Source organism: Euprymna scolopes, chromosome 13 (assembly GCF_053919585.1).
Source record: "Euprymna scolopes isolate OS-2025 chromosome 13, ASM5391958v1, whole genome shotgun sequence".
NCBI classification, from domain to species: Eukaryota; Metazoa; Mollusca; class Cephalopoda; order Sepiida; family Sepiolidae; genus Euprymna; species Euprymna scolopes.
Genome location: NC_136494.1, coordinates 9,048,105 through 9,074,176, shown reverse-complemented (window position 1 = coordinate 9,074,176; position 26,072 = coordinate 9,048,105). Strand labels below are relative to the sequence as shown.

The 26,072-nt window shown below is 34.4% G+C and overlaps 1 protein-coding gene across 1 annotated transcript in view; it reads left to right on the top strand.

Moving 5' to 3' along the window:
• The window catches only part of LOC145291936 (snake venom 5'-nucleotidase-like), a 177,963-nt gene extending 157,665 nt beyond the window's left edge, over positions 1–20,298 (top strand). The window contains exons 8-9 of the mRNA XM_080137854.1: positions 17,289–17,492; positions 18,994–20,298. Coding sequence (XP_079993980.1) covers positions 17,289–17,492; positions 18,994–19,229 — 440 coding nt within the window. The 3' untranslated portion in view covers positions 19,230–20,298. The remainder of the gene's footprint in view (positions 1–17,288; positions 17,493–18,993) is intronic.
• The last annotated feature ends 5,774 nt before the right edge of the window (positions 20,299–26,072 follow it).

The following is a 26,072-nucleotide window of genomic DNA, read 5'->3' as shown; positions in this document are numbered from 1 at the left end:
ATGACATTAAAAGCGAAGGCATCACCAACAGATTTACTGATTCAGTGTGATATTACTGTCAGCACATCAGCTGTCGATTGCTCAGAATAGAAACTATATTGCTTGTCGCTGAACAGGTTGTTTTTATTGAGGTGGTTAACAACTTCTCTATTTATCACGGACTCAAACAATTTACACATGATGCACATGATGTTGATTGATCTGTACTGAGATGCAGAAGACCAATTACCCCTATTTTTTAAATATTGGAAAAACTGGTGAGGTTGTAAGGAAAATATCCTCATGCCATGTTGATTAACCCCTACACAAACAGACTGTAGACTAGTAGTCATTCACGCTCACTCTGTAAGCATTTAAGTTTTACTAATACATAGATATGCATCAATAGATACTTTATAATACGAACAGCAAGTGCGATGCATCGAATCATTAAGATTTTGACACCATACTCTTATAATTTTATAAGCCATAAACTTATTATATTGGATATGGTAAGCCTATTATATTGGTCATATACTTAGATGTATGGACGCTTATATGGAAATTATACACTTATGTCACCCTATTAAAACAGGATATACACAAAGGCCTTCCGTTACAATCCAGAAAATGAATGCAGTGCGTTCATGTATTATTTTTGGTCAGTATACACTTGTTATATTATTATTGTTGTTGGTGGTGTTGTTGTTGTTGGCAAATGTCCGTCTCGGGAGACAATAGTGTAGCAATGGAGCTATACAGCCCGGGCAGGGTAATACGAGAGGACAGCTGTTGCTGATGCAGCAATCCCCCCCCTTCTCCGCGAAGCCAGAGGATCCAAGGGAAAGACAGAGTCCACACAGCTTAGCTCTAACTGCACCGCCGGTAATGACAGTATAAAGTCAGACCGACTTAGGGACTCTGTCTTCTGATTTTCTGTCGGGGTTAACTCATTTAGTCTTTCCTCTGGTTGGGTAATCCCGCAAAACAGCAAAGGTTTTGAATCTGAGTTACCTTCTCCTAGGTGAGTTACCATCTAAAGTTGACAAGCCCTACCTGCCCGGATGTTATCATACACATACCATACACCATACACCTCTTATATTGAACAACATATATTTCTTATATTGAAAAACATGTATTTATGATATTGTATATTATATATAACACAATGCACTTATATTGGCATTATAAATAATATAGGTGCCATAGATTTATTACACGAGGGTAGTTCCAAAAGTAATGCCTCCTATTTTGTATTCCGCCCGAATGAATCAGAGTGGATCGCAACTTGCATTGTAATGATGATTGAACTTATGCATTCATGGCCTGAAAGTTTCATTTCACTGTTGCAGAGATTGACGGTGTGAGACTCTAAGAAAGAAACTCCTGTCATGGACGTGCATCAGAACTAGAGATGCTTCATTGAATTCCAAGCAAAAGTGCATTGAAAATGATAGGTTATTATTTAGTGGAGTATCTCTGGTTCTGACGCACGTCCATGACAGGTGTTGCTTTCTTAGAGTCTCTGACTGTCAATATCTGCAACAGAGAGATGAAACTTTCGGATCATGAATGGATAATTTCATTCATCATAGCAATGTAATTAACAATCCACTGTGATCCATTCGGGTGGAATAAAGAAAAATGAATTCCCCTCGTATATTGAACAGCGTACACTTAGTATGTTAGACACCAGATACTTCTATGGGTTATTATGTCAAGACATCCAACCGTGCATCAAGATGTTGCAAGGACTATCCATAGTTTATCCACACATTTTTTTTTCATCACCGATGGACATAATTTTCCTCGTGTCCTGGCGAACTTGGGAAAGTTTACCAAGAATTGTCACACACTGAAATGCACTCGCATTAATCGCTCGGCTCAGATGACAACAAAGCACACCACCCGCGGGGACAATCATCCGTGTTACTATCTATACCCGGAGAAAATTAAACAACAATGGCTAAAATTAAAATAATGACCCGATGTGAAACGTTATATGGCGCAATGGCGATGCAATATTTCTGCGTTAATATATGTTAGTGGATTATATTGCTTGTCGTAAACATTAGCTGCATTAATTCTTCAGATGTAATTAATTCTTCGCAGCGCCATTTTTTCCTTCATATAAATAAGCCAAGCAAACATTGATTTGCAAATTACCGCGTTCTTTTCTTTGTACCTGTGGTGTTGAGCCATTTATCTCGGATCAGCACAGTCCGACGCTTAGCTCCATTATAGCATAGGAGCTGTTGGAATGCGTCACTCATTTAGTCTTCGTCAAATTTTTAGATAAAATTGATAATCTCTACTATTATATAAAAGTCACTTTGTGTGTGTTAGTTTGTTCTTTCCTTATAACTTCCGAAACGGCTGAGCTTCTTTTTTTGTTGTTGTTGTTGTTGTTGCAAATTTCACAAAAGTTTCAATAAAAGTTAATTTATATGTCTGGCAGCGTTCTTCGATATGATTTGTGCTGAAATCCATCCAATAAGTATCGGAAATCGAAAAAATCCGATCCTAAAAATATTTTTTTCTCATAGAAAAGAAATAAATAATTTTTACATGGGAATATTTTAAGTTTCACCGGAAAGGGAGATAACAAAATCTTAGCAAATCATTTCTCCTTAAAAAGGTACAGAATTATTGACATCTAGAGATATAGTTCAGTGGTAGAGCATTCGACTACATATCGAATGATCCCGTGTTACAGCCCGGGTTTATCTCACCGTTTAATTTTAATTTTTTCTTATTAATGAGTTAAATTTACGATAAAACAAGAGGTACCATTTAAAATCGCGGCAAATCATTTCTTTGTTTGCATATTTTAAAACTAAACATTAATCAAAAGTGACTTTTCTAGGGCATTGATCGTCAAGCCCAAATATCAGCTGACGTGATATTGTAAACAAACACAGACGGATTTGATAAACGACATTTAATTTTTTATTTATTTTTTTTTTTTATTTATTTTTTTTTTTTTTTTTTGCGAATTAGTCCCTCTGGCAAAATATTCCTGGTAATATATAGTAATAGAGGATTGATTCTATCATAATACATACGTAATTTGCATAAATTAAAATATGTTTAAGCGTACTGTACGACCGGATAACACCGGACGTCCAACTAGTTAATCTTTAATTGTGTTTTTTGTTCTGAAATAAATATTTATTTAGCTTTTGAAAACCTGTTCCTGTTTTGTTTCCGGATTTTTAAGATGAGGATTAATTATTCGTATGATTTGGATTCTTCAGATTACTGTTCATTTGTTGAGCATTATTTGCACGTTTCAATCGATGAAACCACTGGGTCCTTGGCGTAGTGGATAAGGTACTTGATTAAATTCAGTTGTAAAGTTACACTCTTCATGAGGTAGAAGGTTCAATCTTCAGTGTGGGCGAGACTCAAAATACAGCTGCGAATTACTTAGTAATTTTAACCAGTCGTTGCTGACGGGAAACGAGCATGCTACCCCGTGGGTTCCATTCGAAATTCTGAGCAAATTCGCGACAAGTACACCTGACGAAGGTCGAGATTACATCGACTAAAACGTCATGAAAACGTAGTGAAAATATCAACCAAGATGAGCACAGTAATCCGAATATGATTATTGTTATATTACTAGTCTACCGGAAATCACCGAAAACTATTAAAATGGTCGATTATTATGATGAAATTAAAATAGTCGATGATTATCATTGGTAAACGTATAATCGTTAGATAGAAGAATGTTATTGATGTGAAAAGTTAAGTTGAAATATTTACATCTAATAGTTCTCAAAAATGTTAACATGGTGTTAATTTAATAGATGGAATTCAAGCTTACAATGATATAAACAAAGATATGTGACAAAAACTCAGCAAGGGTCTTTAGGATACATGTAGTAATGGAAAAGGTGTAGAGTTTAGTTACGCGGGAAATCAGTTCTATAGACACCGTGTTAACAGATGGATGAGGCTTTTGGACAGACTTCCCATGAAAGTCAGAAAGGGATGACTTAGAAAGATGTAATCTTATGCAAAGCGTGCAAACTTTGAAAAAAAAACCGCAAGGGATAAATTATTGTGGGCGATTTCTTCAACCCGATCATGACTGAAGCAACGACAGCTTAAATGATTTCAAACTCCTCGGCTTAACATTCACAGGCAACATGAATTCGAACAAATGCATTGAGGACATTGAAAAATCTGCTGCAAAAAGTTGGGTCCCATCTACCGAGCCAGAAAATTACTCATATCAGAAAGGATCTTATTTCTTTACAGAGCTACGATTCAGCCATACGTGGAGTAGTGTTGTCACATTCGGGCTGGTACTACAATCACATTTTTCTCCCTCTTTGATAACGCACAATAGAGTACCTAACCTTAATAAATCTCGCACTGTGTACCAAGCTCCAACCTCTGTCACATCGCTGCAATGTCGCATTCCTGCTTTACAAGTATTTTAATGGGATGTGCTCTGATTAACTTGCATCACTTGTGCCCTCTACACGTACATACTCCCGCCCAACCAGACAATCAGCAAAATCCCACCCGTTCACTGTTGAGGATCCTAGATATTGAAAATCCTTCTACTCTAATCGTATCTTATCTCGGGTTTCTAGATTTTGGAATTCCATGCCTGTTTCTTGTTTCTATGACTGTACTTATCATGCAGAAGTTTAAACCTCGCTACTCTACTCCACACAGTTTCCTGTTCGACACAATCACAAATAGTAGCCTCTTGCGTTCTAAGAGGAAAAAATGTCTTGTTTGAGATGAAAAGGAGTTTTAAAAAATAAACTAACATATCACGAATTAAATAGTTGTTCATTCGAAACAAGGAAATATAAATTTACGTATCTGCATAAACGGTAAGACTTTATTTCGTGGTGCCAGCCTCACTTTGCGTGTTTTAAATGCGAAAGTGCTTTGTAAAACTACTTGTGAATTTAGAACGGAAATGTTAGATAAAAAAAATGTTCTTTATACATTTTTATTTAGACGATCGATGTTTAGAAATCGATCATAGTCTGATCAATCATAGTCTGATCGATCAGAGAGCTATATTCATTATTTTCTTACTACCAATAAGTTTGTCTTTCGTTTTTTCTCTTCTTTGCTCGTCTGGCTATTTTCACTTTATCTACAGCAAAGAAAGGCAGGATAAAAAAGGGGAAAAGTAAAAAAAAACTTCTTTCTTTTTTTTTTTTCTTATTATTATTTTTACTTTTTCTTTTCTTTTTTCCTTCTTTTGTCTTATTTCTTTTCTTTTTTTCTTTTTCTTTTTCTCCTTTTTTTCTAATTCTTCATTTTTTCCGATTTTCTCCGTTTTTCTCTTTTCTCCTTCGTTTTTTTCTCTACCTTTCTTATTCTTTCTTCTTCTCCTTTTGTCTTTTTTCTTTTTCTTTTTTTTCTTTTTTTCTTTTTTGTTCTTATTTTTTATCTCCTTTTCCCTTTGTTTCTATTTTCTTATTTCTTTTTTCTTTTTCTCTTTCTGTTTTTTTTTCTTTCTTCTAATTTTTATTTTTTTCTTCTCCTGTTTTTTATTTCCCTCTTCCTTTCTTTCTCCTTTTTTCATTCTTTTTTTCTTTTTGTTCTTTTTCCTTGCTTTTTCTTCTTCTCTTCTATTTTCTCTTTTTCCTTTCTTTTTTCTTTCTCCTTTTATTTCATTTTTCTTCTTTCTTTTTCTTATTGTCTTCTTCTTTCTTCTTCTGTTTTCTTATTCATCACCATGACCCTTCGCACGTCCTTCTATTTTATCTTCTCTACAGTACAAGATGAAAAAAAAAATAACTTAGTTTTTATTCTTCTTCTTTTTCTTCTTCTTTTTCTTCTTTTTCTTCTTCTTCTTCTTCATTCTTTGCTGTATTCTTAGTCCTCATTCTTCTCATCCCCTTCCATATTTTATACGCTTTTTATTCAAAAAGATCGATAGATGAATCATTCACCAGATTCGATTAACTTAATCGAAGCATCTTTTCAGGTGCCATAAATATTTTTTCTTTTGTTTTCTTTCTTTCTTATTCTTTGATTTTTTTTATTTCAGGTTTTTTTAGCGTTTATTAATTTCTTTGATCTTTTCTGTCTTTCCGTTTTTCTTTTATTTAATTTTATTTCTTCATCTTTTTTATTTTTAATATTTATTCTTCATTGACTTTGTTTTTGCTGCGCATCTTTTTCTTTCTTTTTTTTTTAATTTGAAAATCCATTAAGAAACCAGATAACACGACGCAAGGTTTTTATTCAAATAAATTAATTACTTTTTTTTCGGCTCCATCACCCTTCCCCGGGGTGATGCAGACAAGTTTTTCATGGTCGAGTCGAGATCTTACAGCGTTTCCGAAAATGGCTTTGTTTAAAAAATGTTTTTTTTTTATGCTTAATAGTTAAGTCATAGTGAAATGTGCTCGTACGCGTGTACATATATAGGGTGAAACGATAGCATTGTCGCCCTAGAAAAGACGACATGATTCATTTCCGTTTGGTAAAAACCGGTTTCCTTTTTTTCTTGCAGACCATCTACTACTTGGCCAGTTGTGTACAAATCCCAAGAGCGAGAGGAGCCTTTTATCATGTCTGAAAGTGACACAATGTTCAACGAGTGAGATTGGAGATGTGTTGCTGTACAACTCGTGCTTTCTAGCGATCCAAGCTATAACAACAGGACCATTGCCAGCACCCTCAAAATGCATGACTAGATTGCTAGGAATAACAGGGACGTGCCCAGAGTGATGAAAACAAAGTTTCCGGTCACAATTTAGGTCTTTGGTGGGATTTCAAGTGAGGAGCGCATCATGCCATCTCACATCTTCGAAGTCGACTTGAAAGTCAACACCAAAGTGTACCTGGATGTGCTGTAGTGTGTGGTGATCTCCTGGTACAATCAGGTGGCCGCTGTCAGACTCTGAGTGTGGCAGCAGGAATCAGTACCGACCAAGAAGTCCAAAGAGACCAAGACTTGACTTCAGAAGGAGTGCTACGACTTTGTACTCTTCTCTCACATTCCCCTCCTCCTTCGACCTCCTCCCGCTGGACTACTTTCTTTGGTTATACAAGTATTCGCCGAGTCCCTGCTAGTGCTTGTGGAAAAGGCATGCTCCCAGTTCCGGACCCGTATCGAGGCTGTGATTGAGGTTGTAAGCGGCTACATTGAATAGATATCAGTTCTACTACATAATCAACTTGCCTGACATGATTGTTTCAGTAAAAGTTTTAAAATAAAGCCGTAGTGTTGTTTCTTTTTTTAGGGCGACAAATTTATCGTTCCACCTACTCCTGAGATCAAGTTTACTACAAGGAAATCAAGATAATGAGAAGTGTAAAAATTATTTTAAGAAACAAAATAATACGATGCCGGATTGTTTTTGTTTTTGTTTTTTGTTTTTTTAAAATGCAATGAGGAATTCGAAAACCAGTTAAAAATCTGAATAACACGATGCTGTGTTTTTTTAGGGTTTTATTTTTATTCATTTAATTTATTTTGCAAATAAATGAATTATTTGATGCAAGCAGAACCCGTGGAAATTCCACGGAATGAGAATATATATTTAATCAACACATATATTTGGATAAAGCTAATATTTTTTCTGGATAACGTAAAATATTAGGTTTTTTGGACACAAAAAAAATAACACGAAGCAAATATGAGTTCCATAATATTTCTATAATAATTATGTTCATTGTATCTAAAAAATGACGCAGATGAGATTGATTAATATGTATTGATAAATAATAAACACTCAGGAATATTGTGCTCCATAGTTCAATACAAATAATAAAATCGCATTTTAAGGGTGTAATAACTGTGTGGATAGTCACAATAAGCACCAATGGTTGGCGTGTGCCGTCTGTAGAAATGCACTCTCACTCATACCTGGAACCGGTCCGATCCGATACAAAACATAATACGGAAATAAAAAGATAAATAAAAAATATCGGAGTTCGAGGTAGCAGTATAAAAAGCAATTTCATTTATTTATTTATTTGACAGGGAAATTATTTCGTTCACGTGAGCTTGGAGTCAGTTAGAAACAGGACGAAGAACCAAAAGGAAAATACGATGGTGGCTTATGCAAACAAGCAAGCGAGTCAGACACGAGCACAGCTTCGACGCCGTTTGTTTTCATCTCGAAAGAATTTACCTGACTAAAATCTATATATTAAATACGATATCGTTCGTGTTATTTTCTGTGTCACGCTTACATCCGGGCCGTTTAATTGTTATGTACTTTCATTTCTTGTAATAAATAATTTTACCAAGAATTCTTCATAAGTTTTGGTTTCGGTTTCGATTATAACTGATGGCACTCAAGTAATTTAATGTTTTTATAAATAATTTTACTAAGAATTCTTCATAATTTTGGTTTCAATTTCGATTATAGCTAATGGTACTCTAATAATTGTTTTTTTAATTTTATCAAGAATTCTTCATAAGTCGTGGTTTCGGTTTTTATTTTAGCTGATGGTACCTTAGTAATCTATTTTTTTTTCATAAATAATTTTATCAAGAATTCTTCATAAGTTTTGATTTCGGTTTTGATTATAGCTGAAGGAACTAATATATATATATAAAATTCGGGATTCTGTTTCGATTCAAGCTGATGAACCCAAGTCATGTGGATATATTTTTTATTCTTGAAATCGCAACTTTATAACACATAAAAATTGATAGAAGATAAACTCTATAATAATATATACGAAATCTGCAACAATTAAAATATCATATTTAACCGTATTTTACGACCTGGCTACGTCGGGCGTCCCTACTAGCTTGGATAAATACTTTTGCAGTTTTAACAAAATAGCTACAATAATATCGTAGCGACTCCATTTACTCTAAATACCTAGAAAATGTCAACATCAATATATCACATATGAATTAGTCGCTGTGGAATTTCCATAGGTCCTGCTAGTAAAAGGGCTGTGCGCTTTTCATGTAAGTAAAAAAAATAGGGAATTAGTTAAATGTAAATATGAAATAGGATAGTCAAGAATTCGAACTTGCGAAGCTAGATTTGGAATTAAAAATTCCTATCATAAGTTAAAATAAATACAGAATGTTATTGAAATAAGGAATTGCAATTGTTTAGCTTACATATCTGTATATGGAAAAGGAATGTAATAATGAAATTTGTTTCCGTTAAGGAATTTAATCGTCAATTGAAATTGTAAACATATTTTGTAAAAATGTTATTTGGAAAATAGATTACTGAACTCGGAGTAATGTCAAGTTTGGCAACGTGACGCATGTTATCCAACGTGCTTTATGAGCACATGTTTAATCATGCGATGCCGTGACGAGTTCTCAAGATAGGTAGAGTTTTTAGATGCAGTCTGGGAGTCTGGGAGAAGAGTCGGAGAGAATCAGAGAGGTTCAGACCGATTCTCCGTTAGAATCAAGACACCCTCTAGAAGTGAGAGGGTTTTAGAAATAACCATGTAAAGAAACTTTGAATTCCTCAAGTGGACCGGTCATGAAATAAAGGACGTCATCATCTTTGTGTATCTGGGTCTTCCATGTTCATCATTACAACGAGAAGGTAACGCGTTTATATTATATGCACAACTGTCCAAACGTAAATGTCAAACGCACTATCTCTCGGTCTAGCTATCAAGGTATTCATAAATCTCCTCTCATTGAATTGGTTCTCTTGTAGTAACATGTACCTGTCTATTATATATATACAGAACTGTCGTTCTCTTTATTTATATTTTTATTTTTTTATCATGTGACATCAGTAGGAATTAATTCCCGGAAAGAAATCACGAAAAACTTTTAAAGGGGCAAGCTTTAATTTGCTCTTTCAGTCCTCTATCTCTATGCATACAATGTTTATTTTTGCACTCTTTCTTTCGAATGTTGCCTTTTTTACGTAACATTTCGTTCATCATTATCATATCGTATGAATCCGGAGATTCTATTGTTGGTATTGGTTTCCACGATAGTTTTCTAGTCAAAATTCTTTCTAGAAAGACACCCGGTGCTCACGGGAGGGATCACGTGAAGGTTGTCCACATCCTAAGTAAAAGTGATTTTGTGTAACGAACTGGATTCGAACTTAGAGCACCCGGGTCGTCAGTTCGTTTCGTTTAGGACTTGACCATCGTCACCCCCAAACCTTTTGTTTACTTCTTTCTTTTTTTTCCGGTGAAGAACCGTTGTGCGTCGAAATTACTATACGTTTTTTTCTCACACAATTACAATAATAATCATATTGTTATAATGATATCCAAAAACGATTTTACATCAAAGGAACGTCACTCTCATATTTTTGTCCATAACTGTCAGATTGATCTTTTTAAGGCTAAATTTAGAGGCTTTCGTACTTTTTCTTTTCTTTTCTTTTTTTTTTTTTTTTTTTTTAGCAGTTTGGCCTTCAAAAATTGTATTTTGCATTAGTTTTTAAAGCGTAACGTACGGACTAACTAAGGAACAAGCAGAATATCATCTAGATTATTTTAATCAAAATTTTCAGCTGCATAGGCCTTTCTCAGGATGATACAAACATTGTTTTTATTGTTGTGTTCATTTTCATTCTTCATTCTACTGGAGTTTTAAAAAAAAAGTACACTCTTTCTGCATGCTTTTCTTATTTTTTATTTTGATCACTTTTAATATGCTCCTTCAACGTTCTCACCCACTCACTCTCGGTCTTCTTCAAAATATTTATTTACTACTAATACTACTACTGTTGCTACAACTACTGCTGCTGCTTCTGTTTCTGCTAGGTTTTGTCTATTCCTACTACCCTTGTTTTTTTTTGTTTTTTGGGGGGGTTGTTTTTAGCATTCTTCCGTCTTCTTCCCACTTATCCTCCGTTTTCTTCTATTTTTTCTGATATATTTTGCTCTATTTCATTTCTTGTGCTATTTTTTCTTTCTTTTTTCTTCCTTCTTTTTTCCTCTTCTTTTTCTCTTCTTTTTCTCTTCTTTTTTCTTCTTTTTCTTCTTCTTTATAAGCTTTTTTTGCCTTCTTCTTTATCAACTTCTTCTTCCTCTCTAAGCTGCCACCCTTTGATGCGGATGAAGGACAAGAAGAATAAGAGAATCTTTTTTTTCTTCTTCATCTTCATCCTGCAGAGAAAGTGAAAGTGTGAGGAGGGTAAGGAGAAACAAGAAGAAAAAGAAGAAGAAAAAGCAAAATGAAAATTAAGAATAAGGAGGAAGAATAAAGAAGGAGAAAAAGAAAGAAAAAAGAAGGAAAAATGGAAAGAATAACAAGAAGAACAGAAAAACTCATTTTTTTTTTCTTCAATCAGCTATCGTTTAATGCAAAGGAATTAGAAAAAAGAATAAAAAGAAAAAAAGATAGAAAAAAACTCTCTATCGACATTGCTAACCTTCTAATCTGTTCCATCTCATCGGCCATTTTTGACACGTGAAATCTGCTATAGAAATTACAGTATTGGTTTTTGTTTTCTTTTTTTCTTCTCGTAAACTGGAAGAGTAGCGAAAAAAAACAGTGAAAGGGCAATCACGGATCTTCATATCACGCTCGACATTTGGATACTGTTTAGTCGGGACGCGAGCAACCCACCTTTGGGTGCACTTTCGCTTTTTCCATTTAATTATGCCTTTGTGTAAATGCAGACTGATAAACTACCTGCCCACGCCTTTTCTTTTCTTTTTTTTTTATTTATATTTTATTTTTATTATTTCTATTTCGGTCGATTTTTATCTCCTTCTTTCTTATCATCCGTTTCTTTTTCTGCCCTTTTTTATTCATCACTAGCAGTTCAACCCGGCTTTGCCCGGGTCCTGTGTACTGTTCATAACTTGCACTACGTGTGAATACACTTCATGTAAGAGTTCAAATATTTTGACCAAAATCGGGCTGAGTAATTTCGAAGAGACCGCAGAGGTCAATTTTTTAAACTTTGACGCCAATTTTGACCCCTTAACATTTATTGTTTTGGGTTCGAATTAAAAAGTTTGATCCATGACCAAATAACCTACATTTAAAATTTCAAGTGTTTAGACACAAAATTGGCGGAGGAGTTTGGTAGAGTCTTCAACGGTCAAATCGTTGAACTCTGACCCCTTGACAGCCAAATTTCTGGCCGAAATCCGATTAAAAAGATTTTCACAAATCTCAATACTCCTTTTGTCAAATCTCGAGTTTTTAGACCGAAAATTGACAGAGTAGTTTGGTAGGGAAATGTGCACAGACACACACACAGACATTTTCACTTTTATAGATATATAGATTTTGTTTTTCCCACTAAGCTACGAAGTCGATTTTGTACTCTATCAAGGCAGGATAGGCTGTTTTTAGCAGGTCCTGCCCAGATGTGGCAGCAGTACTCCATCCTTGGACGGAGATAGAGAATTGCATGTAGTGAGATATCTTCTGGAGCGGTAGAAGGATCCCACCATTTTCCCAGCGTCACTGGCAACAGATTTGATGTACGTGTTTCATTTCAGATCAGGAGTAAAGGTCAAACCCAGAAGCTTGTCAAAACATGGAGCCTCTCCAAGACGAGAGCCATCCATTTCAAATGATGCCAGATGGGGATCAGAGCGTTGATGATGTAAAGATAGAAGCTTGGTTTTGGATGCATTAAAAGTGACCAGCCACCTCTTCCCCCATTGTACCACGTGCTCAAGATCAGAGGAGAGAGAATTAGAGAGAACTTTGTCATTTACAGCCTTTGATGTGTTGCCATAGATGGTCGTGTCATCAGCATAGATGTCAACGAATGATTTACGCATGTGTTTTGGGAGATCATTGATGTAGATCAGGAAGAGAGTTGAACCCAGGATGGACCCCTGGGGGACTCCAGCATTAATACTGTGGGCCTCTGATTTCTGCCCATCAACCACTACTCTAATGAACTTATCGGAGAGAAATGATTTAATAATTGAGAAAATATTTCCAGTAATACCGTAGCTGGAAATCTTGTGAAGTAGGCCCTTATGCCATACCTTATCGAAGGCCTTCGATATGGCAAGAGCAATTGCCCTGGAAAGGAAACCTTTGTCAAGAGATTCACTAATCCTATGTGATATAACCGTTAGCACATCTGCTGTAGATCTTGCAGAGCAGAAACCATATTGCATGTCACTAAGAAGGCTGTTTCTGGAGGTGATTGACTACTTCTTTATTTAATATGGATTCCAACAACTTACTCATGACACACAGGAGACTTATTGGTCTGTACTGAGAGAGAGAGATGACTTTTCACCTGAATTCTTAAATACAGGACATACTGATGAGGTTTTCCAGGGTGTTGGAAAGCACTTCTCCTTAAGGCAACGCTTAAACAATTTTGTAAGTATGGGGGCAAGGTCTGGTTGGGGCTTTTTCAGCACTATAACTGGAATGCCATCAGGGCCAGTTGCTTTACTAGAATCAAGGTTCTTGATTAGCTTGGCGACCTCACACACAGATATTTCTATGTTGCATAGCGTGTTGTCTGTTATAGGAGGAAATACAGGGAGTTGATGGTCATTGTCGCATAGGGTAGAATTAGCTGCAAAGTTCTTGGCAAATAGTCTGGCTTTGTCTGATGCTGACGAGATGATCTCAGGTCCATTGATGATAGTTGGGATAGAACGCACACTTCTGTTCAAGATCCTGTTTGCTATTTGCTAGAACTAGTGGGAACCAAGCCGCTGCTCAGCTACTTTGGATTTAACAGACTGAGCATATAGCTCTCTTGCCTGTTTTATTACTCTTTTACAGTGGTTGCTGGCAGCCCTGAAAGCAGCTTTAGTCTCAGCACATCTATTACGTTGGTAGCTATGGAAAAAGTAATTTCTGTGCGCGATGACAGCAGCACATTCAGAGGAGAACCATGGCTGGCTGGTAGTTTTTGTTGGAATTTTTTGGATGGTATGAATCGGTCTATGCCTATAATTAACCATTCGGTCAGGTCTGATACTATAGAGTAGTTTTTTATTTTCCTATAACGTTAAAATATTTTCGATTTTTTAAGCTTTTTATTTTTAGTAGAAGGGGACGTTACTGCTTATCAAGAACCGAAAGCCACTTGAGGATAAGGGTTAATGTGATGATCCGTAATGATAGAACTTGGGTAGTGTTTGTTTATTTAAGAGGACGACTCAACAGGAACTTGTTTACATTAAACTTGAAAATAGTCTTCGAAGCAGTCTTGTGGTACTGTGTTTTTTGTTTTTGTTTGTCTTTTTTGTTTGTCTTTTTCTCCACATGGCAGTTACCACCTATCAAAGCCTGAAGGCTAATCGTGGATAATAGTTAATGAGTGTACGTTAGTTAGTGGTGGAAATGCGGTAGAAATGGCTTTTTAGACGGTCTGCTCAAAAACAACTTGTTTACATTAGACTTGATTAGACTTGTATATATATATATATATATATATATATATATATATATATATATATATTGCAGACTATTTTCCGCATCTTTTTTTTTTATGACGTTTCGGCTAATTATTTCTCTGGCCTTCTGTCAGGTGGTAAAAAAGATGAGGATAATAGTCTGCAATAAATAAATGAATAAATAATACTCATCTCAATAAACATTCCAATTGATTAAACAATATAGGCCTGTTGTAGTCAGCTGAAAAGCAGGTTAGCGGAACAGAGTTCCACATGCGGATAGTTCTAAGAAAGAGGCTTTGTTCATGAAATTTGCGTTTAGAATTAGCCACAAATAGAGAGTGGGGAAACTGTTGATTGTCGTTGTAACTAGACGAGTGCTTTTTTGTGAACGTTTGGCAAGGAGAGCACAGACTGGAGCTCAGGCGAGCACTTCCCATAAAAATAACGATAGAGCAGAGACAGTCTCACGATGTTTCTTGCGGGGTGGGGGGAGGTTGCAAGGAAGAAGAAAGTTCTAAGAAATAAACTTTGTTCATGGAATTTACATATAGTTTTTTGGCACGGATATATAAAAGAAATTATTAGAAGTTGTTGTATGTAGACGAGTGTTGCTTTTTTTCACAAGGTAGTCACCACTTATCAAGGCCCGGAAGCCACTCGGAGATAAGGGTTATTGCGTGTACAGTACGTTAGTATTGGAGATTTGATAAAGTGTCTTACTTAAGAAGGCGGTTCATCAGGAATTTGTTTATGTTGGACTTGAAGATATCCAGATTGTAGTCAGGTGGGAAACAGGCAACCGGAACAGAGTTCCACGGGCGTGCACTTCTAAGAAAGAAGCTTTGTTCATGGAATCTAGGTTTGGTTTTAGCACAGATGAAGAGTGAGGAAAAGTTTTGACAGTGGTTTCAGCTAGACAGGTGTTTATCGTGAAAGATTGGCGGATGATTTACAAGCGGGGAGCGCAAATGTAGAAGCTCGCTTGAGCACATGCCATGCAAATAACTCGCTACGTCTCTTCTTTGAGAAAGAGGAAGCAGAGTGGAGAAGAGGGATTCGCCCACTAGATTACAGTCCTGTTGTAGTTGGCTGGGAAGCTACTTCGTGCTATTTTGTTCTATAGATGGGACGCTTTAGGAGTTTGCCTATGCTTGGTCGACCGAGCACACGTGTGCGCGCGTGAGCGTGTGTGCGCACGCGAGTGCGTGTGTGCGTGTGTTCATGTGCGTGTGTGTCACAGAAGTTAAAATAAGCTTTTGACAAGATTGGTCATCAATGCATATGTTCGCAGGATGAATTGAGACATAGTTAGTCTTTCTCTCCCTCTCTTTCTGTCTCTCCTTCTCTTTCTCTATCTCTCTCCCTCTTGCTCGCTTTTTCTCCCTCCTTTCTTCTCCCTATCTTGTTTCTCCCTTTGCCTTCCCCTCTCTCTCCTGTATCTCTCTCTCCTCTATCTCTCTCTATATCTTTCCCTTTCTCTCTCTCTCTCTAACAAACGAGATTTCGGGGTTTAGACAACCTTGTATCCCACCCAAGCATCCTCTTCTCCCACCCGCAATCCAACAAAAGAGGGCGTTCTGTTCGTAAGTCCGCTTGAATGTGAGCACGTACACACGATGCTCTCCATATTTTTTTCTTCTTTTCTATAAGTACAAAAAATAATCATAAAAAAAACACGTGAAAATAATCTCGCTTGGCAGAGACAACGTCTCTGGCTGGCCGCCTGCATTTCTATTTAAAAAATCTGTATCTCTAAGTCGGGGGTGGCCAACCTTTTGTACGCCATTTATTTATTTTTTATTAGTTTTACACTATTAATATTTTACGTTTGTAAAACTTCTTTTCTAGAATTGCTCGCCTGTGAAATTCTGCTGAATACAAAATGGTCGTCTTCAAGTCTAATGTAAACTTGTTATTGATCAGCCGCGCCCATAAGCAATCAAATTATACCCGATTTCTTCCACTAACAAGCATCACAACGCTGTTGTCTCAGTGGCCACCTTACATTCATTAACCCTTGTCCCCGAGTTAAGTTCGGGCCTTGATAAGTGGTAACTCCCTTGTAAAAAAAAATTTTATTTATAAATGAAGACAGCTCGGACGACAGATAGAAGAAATAAAGAAAAGAGAGAAGAAAGAAAAGAATGAAGCAAAGAAAAAACAAACAAAAGAAGAAAAGTGAAGAACAAAATAAAGACAATAACAATTTTTCATAAATACGAAACAATAACCATAAAATATAGTCTAACGTCTCGGTCGATGTAGCTTTCGACCTTCGTCAAACATATTGGTCGCCATCTTGGAAAAGAAAAGTACAAAGTTACTAGCTCCATAGATGGTTGCGTATTCTTTGAATTGTTTTTGTTTGTTTGCTTTTTCCGCCGTGGTTTCGTATGTATGAAAAATTTGGTTGACAAAGGGAAGTAACTCTATTAAAGTTTGACATAGATTATCTCCAAAGACTACATCCACCGAAACGTTTTACAAATAACACTCAAGAGGAGAACAATAGTCCGATCAAAACAAGTAATAAATAATATATGTGGTCAAATTTTATTGCGTATAATTTTTATTTCCATTAAATTATTCACCTGTTGTCGATAATCTTGTATGTAATTGTCACACCTTCTACACGTCACGATCATTTGTATACTGTGCACAATGCTTCAGTTGGCTAACAAACGGCTCACGGGTGAATTTGATATAGAGTTGCTTTGAAAAAGAGTTTTCAATCTCGAAATATTCGACAATCTTACCATACCATATAACATACCACTGATTAAAGACAAAATAATCATTACCAGAAAATACCAGAAAATTATTACATTACATGTTATCTCTTTATGTCTATTTATATCTCGTTTATCGCACAGATATTCTTTCAATTCGCCCAGTGAACATCACCTTATATTACATTTTTCTAACTCTCTTGCCTATTAGCTATACACTACGCACAATGCTTGAATCAAACTACAATACTCTCTTTAAAATTTTTTTGTTTTCTTCTTAATAATCAGGGATGAAAGTGACTTTTGACCTTTCAAAACCAAATGGCCAACGTGTTGCGGAAGTCCTTGTGCGATGCACGAAATGCCTTGTGCCGAAATACGAACCACTAGAAAAAGACAAAATTTACAACCTGAGCACATCAAACTTCCTAATCAAGGGTGGTGACGGCTACACAATGATCAAACAGAAAATAAAACAACATTTATTAACAGGTAAGTTTGTAGTGTCGCTCCTGGCTTCAAATAGCGTATTTTTTTTTTGTGACAGTAACGTTTTAATAAGTACCAAGAACAGGGCTAACAATTAATCTTAATATTAGTATTGAGACGATTAATCGGAATCAGAAAAATCGGATATTTGAGGATATCAGAGTGGGTATCGAAATCGGAAAAATATGAGCTAAGCTTTCGATTCCAAAAGATTCCTTAACTGTGTTTTTTTTTTTGTTTTGTTTTTGATTCCAAATTTATTTTCGATTGTTGGTAAAATTTAAAAAATTATAGATTACAATTACGAATTAAGGTAAAAATGGCACCGAAAAAAGCGATACAGCAAAATGACACGTGGAAAATGACACGACTCAATAAATAGGAAAAAGGCACAAGTTAGAATATAGATGAACATCTCACAATGAGTTGATCAAACTCGGAAACACAACTGATAAATGGTAAAGATTAACAACTTTAAAAGTAGACGAAGAATCACCTCCCACGAATAAATAAATAAAATTCTACTTTTTAGGCAATTACGTAATTTTAGAATCACTATCGGAATGGATATTTTTATCGGAATCGGGAATTTAAAACATAACTGGTATAGTATTAGAATCGGTAAAAATATTAGAATGGTCCCACCACTAATTAATATACATGCATTTAAATTGGCGAATGAAAAACATGAATAAAATAAGGAATGGTATGAATGGGGTCACCAGTTAGCAAGTGCAACCACAACAACGATGATGTTGGGATTAAAGCAAGACCACACGAATTAACGAACAACATATATTTATATAAAGATTTTTATAGAAATATAATATAAACTACATTTCAATCACTCAGACACACACGTTGCCTGGTACCGTCACAAAGGAATAAACAAATAAAGGAAAAAAAGAAAAATCCGACTTGGTATTTTTTTCAAGTGGAAATGAAATGCATTTATTCGTGGTTCTTCCAACAATAAGGCATTTCATTATCTTTTAGAAATTATTTCGCACACATGTTTTTTACAACGCTCTGCCATATTGCATATGCTTTTTAAAAATCTCTTTATCCGCCCCCTGACGTCGGCCATAGCCAACTTTTTCTCGCCCTCAACTTCACACGTCCATTTTCTGTAAACTCGGAATGCAACTTGCTTCTCAGTCTCGACCACTTCCTGTCTTTTTTGTCTTTTTCTTTTTTCTCCTTCCGGTGACGTCAGCGCGTGTATATTTGCCAATTTACATACGTGCTTTAACGGCTTCTGCATCTAATGTTTTCGCTAATCAGCTATCTTAGCGCTGCTGCTGATTTTCCCACACGCGTCCATACACACTATGTTACCAATAAAGAGCACCGCTTCGTTACACATGTTGGGTATTTTCGATTTCTCTGTTTTTAACTCTATTACATGTTTTTTTTTTTTTGCTGTTTGTTTGTTTTTCTTTTTTAAAATGTTTATTTATAATAATAATTATCATTTGTTATATTTATGTTTGTTCTTTTTCAGGCAACCAAGATGTACATGTTCTTCGAGAGCATCTGGAACATTATTCACCAATCATTACTGGCGTTGAGGGTCGTATACAATTCCGGAATCAGCATGTCTCGATGGCGCCATTGTCGTCGTCGGCAGCGGCGGCGTCATATACCTGTGCTACCCTCTATCTGGCAATGATTGTATTAAGCGCTTTGTTAATTTCAAGCAATCAAATGCTACATTGGACACACTCATGCTTACACTGAACTAATTTGCATAATAATAAGGAAAAACATTCGGGTGTATTTTAATGCTTAGCCAAAGCTAAATATACCTTTTTTAGAGGAAAACTAAAAAAAAAAAAAAGGTATTTATGGAGTATAAGTCACGACAGTTTACGGAAAATGCCGGAAAGGGCCAAAACGCTAATCTTAATACAAAAAAATTATGAAGAAAACATTTATTTGCTATTATTGGTTTATAATATTAAAAAAAAAATCTAAATGTTTATTTTGATTTAAACAAACAAAAATACAAAGAGAAAAAAAAAGAAAAAATAATGTTTTATTCAGACTTACCTTACAACGAATGTTTTTTATTGATTTTAATCTTAATTTTCATGAAAATTATTCAGACTTACCTTACAACGAATTTTTTTCTATTGATTTAAATTTTAATTTTCATGAAAATGGTTTTTAAGCCGAATACAAAAAATATATCATGAAGGAAACACTTATTTGCTTTATAAAAAATCTAAACATTTATTTTGATTTGAACAAGAAAAATCATTTTAAAAGATCATTGAAAAACAAATCGTTGGTTTTTTTTTTTAATTAAATATTCATTTTGATTTGATCAAAGAATAATAAAAAAAATCATTAAAAAGTCAAAAATAATTTTTATTTGCTATCAGCTTGAATATATATTCATAAAACTGAATTTACAATAAATGTTTTTTTATTGATTTGAAGTTTGATTTTCGTAAAACATGTCTAATATTTATTCAAGAATATTTTTTCTACTTTTCAATAAATTTTTCATTAAAAATGTTTCCATCTTTTAATCAATTTTTTATTTAATTAACTCGGAACTGATAGAAATAGCATATTTTTCATTGAAATAATTCATCAGACTTTGCGCGAAAAAAGAAATTCAAGAAATTTTCTTTCTGCACCTTCCGACGTTTTCCGTAAACTGCCCGGATGAGTCCGACAATAATACTGTCCTTTATACTGCATAAGTACCAAAAATATTCGTCATTTTAGTTTTTTCACCTGAAATATTTCTAAATATAACAAAAACTATCAATAAAAACGTACTATCAGAGCAAACGTACTAGGAGAGCAACCCAGAGATTGTTGTTTCCCCTCTACCAGGCTTGACAATTACTCACGCCTGGGAGTATCCTGCATCTCTAAAGAAGAAAACACGAAAAAGTGTAGTATCTGTTCTGATGCTACACTTTACCTTTTCTGTTATCGGTCAGTGAAGGAGAAAGCCTTCATGACTGAGACATTTTTTTTATTTTTGTTTCTATCTAGAGTGCCCCTTTTAGGGGAGCTGGATTTTCTCCACATTATGTGTAACTCTGCCCTCGTTGGGAGGCAAGTAAATCGGAATTAGGAAAATGGGGATAACAGTTGTCAAAAAAAAAAATGAATATTCAAATTATGAAGCCTCATATCAAAAGAATTCCAAAAAATAAAAAATAAAAAAATAATAATATATAACGTTTAACCAAGTTTTACGGTAGAATTAACAGTAGAAATTAAAACTAATCTTTAAACCCTTTTTCTTTTACTAATTTGGTGCTTAGTTGGCGCAACTGAATAAAGAGCGTCTCAACTCAATATTCACTGCCGACATTACCAAGGCTGTAGCAAGAAAGGTGGGCTCTCTTTACCGTGCTAGAAACCTAATCACACTGGCCCGTACCCTCTATCTCTACAAAGCCATGATTCACCCCTGCGTGGAGTATCTGGTATTATCGACTACTAGTTTTTACCTCTTAGAAAAGGTCCACAAAGAATCTCCAATTTAATAGGTCCCGCGCTGTCGACTGAGCTCCAAGTCCCGTCGCCGCAATGTTGCATCCACATGCCTGATTTACAAGCACTTTAATGGAATGTACTCTGATGAACTCATATCACTTGTGCCCCCTCGGCTTGCATACTTCTGACTAACCCGACAAGCCTAAAAACCCCACCTCTTTACTATTAAGATCGCTAGATGTCAGAAAGCGCCCTACTCTAATAATTTCTTTCTTTGGACTGTTAGCGTTCGGAATTTCCTCTGTCCTGCTTGCTTGACTGTACTAATATGCAGATAAGTCGTGACTCCCGCCCAAGTGAAAAACAAAACAAAAGAAAAACACTAAGTTCGGAGGAGTTGATTTTCAATCATGTAACAGAGCACGGGCACGCGCGTATGGCAACATATGTTTAAATGTAATGTGAACAAACTCTTCAGTCTCCTGTTAAACACAATCCCAAATAATAGCCCCTTGCGTTCCACATGGCAATATACCTTGTTTGGGGTGAAGAAGAGTACAAAAATAAGTATAGGACGACTTGGATTCGAACTTGGCACTCCCAGGTTGTCAGTCCGTATCGTTAACCACTGACTCACCATCAACTCCTTGCTGTTATAATTTTGGTTCTTTTCAAAAGGTCGTCATGTGGTATTTTCTCTCTTCTAAGTTCAACTTTACATCAATGTACAACATATACGGGAGGGACCACATGAAGGTTGCCAACATCATAGGTGAATGTGATTTTGTGGAACGAACTCGATTAAAACTTGGAACAACCAGGTCGCCAGTCTGTGTCGTTAATTACTAGACAAACAGTGCTAGAGGTTCTATGCGTGACAGCTTTCATGATTATGCAGTTATTCTCACAGTTTTATCCACAATCTAAAGATTTCACGATTTCACGATTCGATATCCACTTCGCATGTGTTTTTAAATGTGAAAGCACACGTTTAAACATATTGTACATTGATGAAAAGGAGTTTTCATTATTTAACTGCCTATAGCTATATAATGATATTGATAACGTGAAAAAATGTGTCTGTGACGTTCTAATGTTTCGATCAGTGAATTCAATAAAAAAAAAAAAAATTTCTAAAACGTGGATAGATAAGAAATTCTCCGACATATCTCATTGTCTGATATTTTCCTTCCGGTTTCGGCGTAATGCTACCGGAAGCGATGACAAAAAAAAATCAGTTCCTCCGCTTTTTTCCCTTGCGCCTATATCTCTCCCTCTGCATGTACGTACTCTTTTTAATTACGTTTTTCCGACCTTTCTTTATTGTTATTTTTATTTTTTTTTACTTTCATAAATATATATTTATTGTATAAATTCAAATGGAAAAGTTATTTTTAAAATTCCAAAATAAACTTTCACGTTATAATTTCATAAACACATTTCTTACAAAATTACAAATAACACTTTTATTTTTTTTTAATTTTGTTATCAAAAGTGCAAATAAAGACTAATTATGTTATTTTTATCTTTTATAATTTTGTTAATTTTTATTGTATACTTTTCAATAATGTCCTTTTCTTATATTTTATTTCAATAAATCGCTTCATAATAGAAATACTGAAGAACAATAGAAGCAAAGGAACTAATTTGCATTGTCACCGCTTCCGGTATCACTACGCCGGAAATTAAGAGGTACGTTAGCTGAATAAAACCTTCTCCACTCACCATTTGAAAGTTGCGGTCTGTGCGGGCCAAACATAAGCTTGCAATAGGCCACATGCAGTTTGTGAGTCGCATGTTTTGCTCGCTATCTTTACTCAACATCTTTTGATCTGATCGTGTAAAACTGAAGTATCTACAGCCATTTAAAAATACATTTAATTAAAGAGTTACCTAAAAGGGGAGATAACTCGTTTCTTATTACTGCTTCTGTCTATACCTCCGAATGTTAAGTGTTGGCGGGGAAGACAGAAACGTTAAACAAGTATGAATCATTTTCATGGACGTTCTACTGACAATCATATTTAACTTCGAGAATATCATGGTAAGTGTATAATATATCCGAAGAAGATCGGAGGAGACAGCTGCTAAAACGTAGTGTAAAAGTGTATTATATTTATTTTGAAATCAATCAAATTTGTTCTTTAAGAATAGTTATCCAGATATTAAGGCTAAAAGCTACTCGAACCTAAGAGTAAACGAGATTGACCGATTTTCAGTTGAACAATGAAGAATACTATGAGAACATTAACATTGAGGAACGAAATTAAAATAAAAACGTTTATAAGGATGACGAGTGAAAAGTATTTGTTGACATTGAACTTACAGACGATCATGTCGTAGTCCGCAAGTAGTCAGACTGTGATAATGTGTTCCACAGACGGGGATTTGTTGAAAGGAAACTATTTGTGGAAATTAAATCGAGCTCTAGTGGTAGTGGCATGGAAGAAGAAATGGTAGTTCTTTTAAGGTGTCGTAAAAAGACAGGTGTGTTTAAGAATATCTTAAGAGATTAGAGCTCAGTCGAGCACATTTTTCGCTTACAAAAAACTTATATTCAAATAATGAGATTAACCGATCTGATATATATATATATATATATATATATATATATATATATAATGTATGTATATATGTATGTATGCATATATATATATATATATATATATATATATATATATATATATATATATATATATATATGACGATGTTGGTTATATAAATAAATATAATGAATTATTTTTATATCTATAGGCACTAGTGTTTCACGCTTACGTAATCATCAGTATAGGGAGTGATAATTACTGCCAGTCGGGAAATTCAAACACAGCCACAATGTCAGTCCTGACGCCGTAGATTAGCATCCTACCTTATTGATCACCAGCAATTAACACTGGAATTTAGAAAATTTTGAGACATGTATATATATATATATATATATATATATATATATATATATATATATATATATATATATATATATAAAGCTGTGCGTGTTTGTGTGTTTGGTCACGAATAGGCTTATATATGGTTGACTTTTTTAAAAAACTGATCACATATAATGATAGAAGATGTATCAAGGCACAGGAATGGGTATGTTTGATCTGGCAGAATGGTGGTTCATTAAAATTGTGGGGTCTGCGTTCGCGCCTGGTCCACAAAGTATGGAAATAAAAAAATTAATTAAAAATTTAAAAAAAAACGTTTACAAGTGTTTTTGATAGATGTATATAAGAATACTTTGATAAGTATGTTTTAACTTAAATAGGGATGATATAATAAAATTGTGGGGTCTGCGTTCGTGCCTGGCCTCAATAGAATTGAAATAAGCACAAACTTTAACAAGGTTTTTTTAATATAGATCCACAGATTATTGTGATAAGTGTTTCAGTGTGAACAGCTATAGTATAATAAATTATGGGGTTTATCTATTTTATTTTTACTTTCATCATATTTTGCTTTGGTTTTGATACCCCCAAATTCGAAGCTATCTCTTTACAACCCTTCCTTTTCATAACCTATCATACATTCATAAATCAGAGTCCATTTTCTGTAGGCTGTTTGTGAACCCAGTCAACAACGGGTACTTTTGCTAGTATATATATATATATATATATACATATATATATATATATATATATATATATATATATATAGTATAAATGGTGATTAATAAAAACTGAAGAAATTGCTCAATACTGTTGTAGAGCAAATATGCGTTTTATTTTTTATTACCGTATCTTTCTGTTAAGTTACATTATCGTTTCAGCTACCCGGCCGTTTTTTTTTTTTTTTTTTTTTTTTTGGTCGTCTGTAGCTTCGTCAGACTTTTACAGAGGAAGCAACAGACGGCCAAAAAACGGCCGGGTAGCTGAAACAATAATGTAACTTAACAGAAAGATACGGTAATAAAAAATAAAACGTATATATATATATATATATATATATATATATATATATATATATATATATATATATATATATATATATATATACTAGCAAAGTCTCGATCTAAACATTTTACCTTGAAAAATGGTGTGCACCATTTCTAGGTGTGGGACCATCATCATGCCAGGTTTGGTAGTTATTGGTCCAGTGCTGGTGGCTGTAGGAGAGTCTATATACATATGCTACAACCTTGACCTTTGACTTTAACATTAAAAAATAATAGGCACTATTCCAAGGTCGGGGACCATTACCATGCCAGATTTAGTAGTTTGGGCTTCAGGAGAGTTGTACACACCCGAATGTTACTTATATATATATATATATATATATATATAAATATATATATATATATATATATATATATATATATATATATATATATATATATATATATATATATATATATATATTAGTGTTGAGATGATTAATCGGGAATCGTAAATATTGGCAAATTTGAGGGTATCGGAATCAGAAAAAATTGTAGCGATTTTCCGATGCCGAAACGATTTTTTAATTGTCTTTTTTTTTATTTGTTTTTGTTTAAAGTAAAATCTTCCATTTCTTGTAATAATGATAAAATAATAAATATTTATTGATTTTAAAATACCAGAGGAGCCAAAATCAATAGTTAAATATTTAGAGATTTATAAAGAATCGGAATCGGTGCGTGTATAGGAATCGGGAATTTAGTACGGAATCAGTAATTGTGTCGGAATCGAGAAAAATATTGGAATCGTCCCATCACTAATATATATATATATATATATATATATATATATATATATATATATATATATATACCTGTCATCCCTTTTTTTAAAGATGGAATCACCAGATTGTCGAAGACAAGATGTAATCAAACAAGATCTACAAAGTTTTATAATTTTTTTATATATATAACTTTGCCCGGTCGTAAAATACGCTTAAAAATTATATTTTGATTTGTCCAGATTTCGTATATCTTATTATAGAGTAGTGATTTTAAAAGTAAAAAAAAAAAAAATACTATTTTGGTGCCGTCCGCAAGAATCGAAACCGAAAGCGAATAGAAAGCATTTAAATCTTGTTAAGTTACCACACATATGAAATGATTAAAAATAAACTAAAATGAATGTACAAAATGTATGACCAATTTTTTTTTTTCTTTTTCATTTTACAAAAAAAAAAACT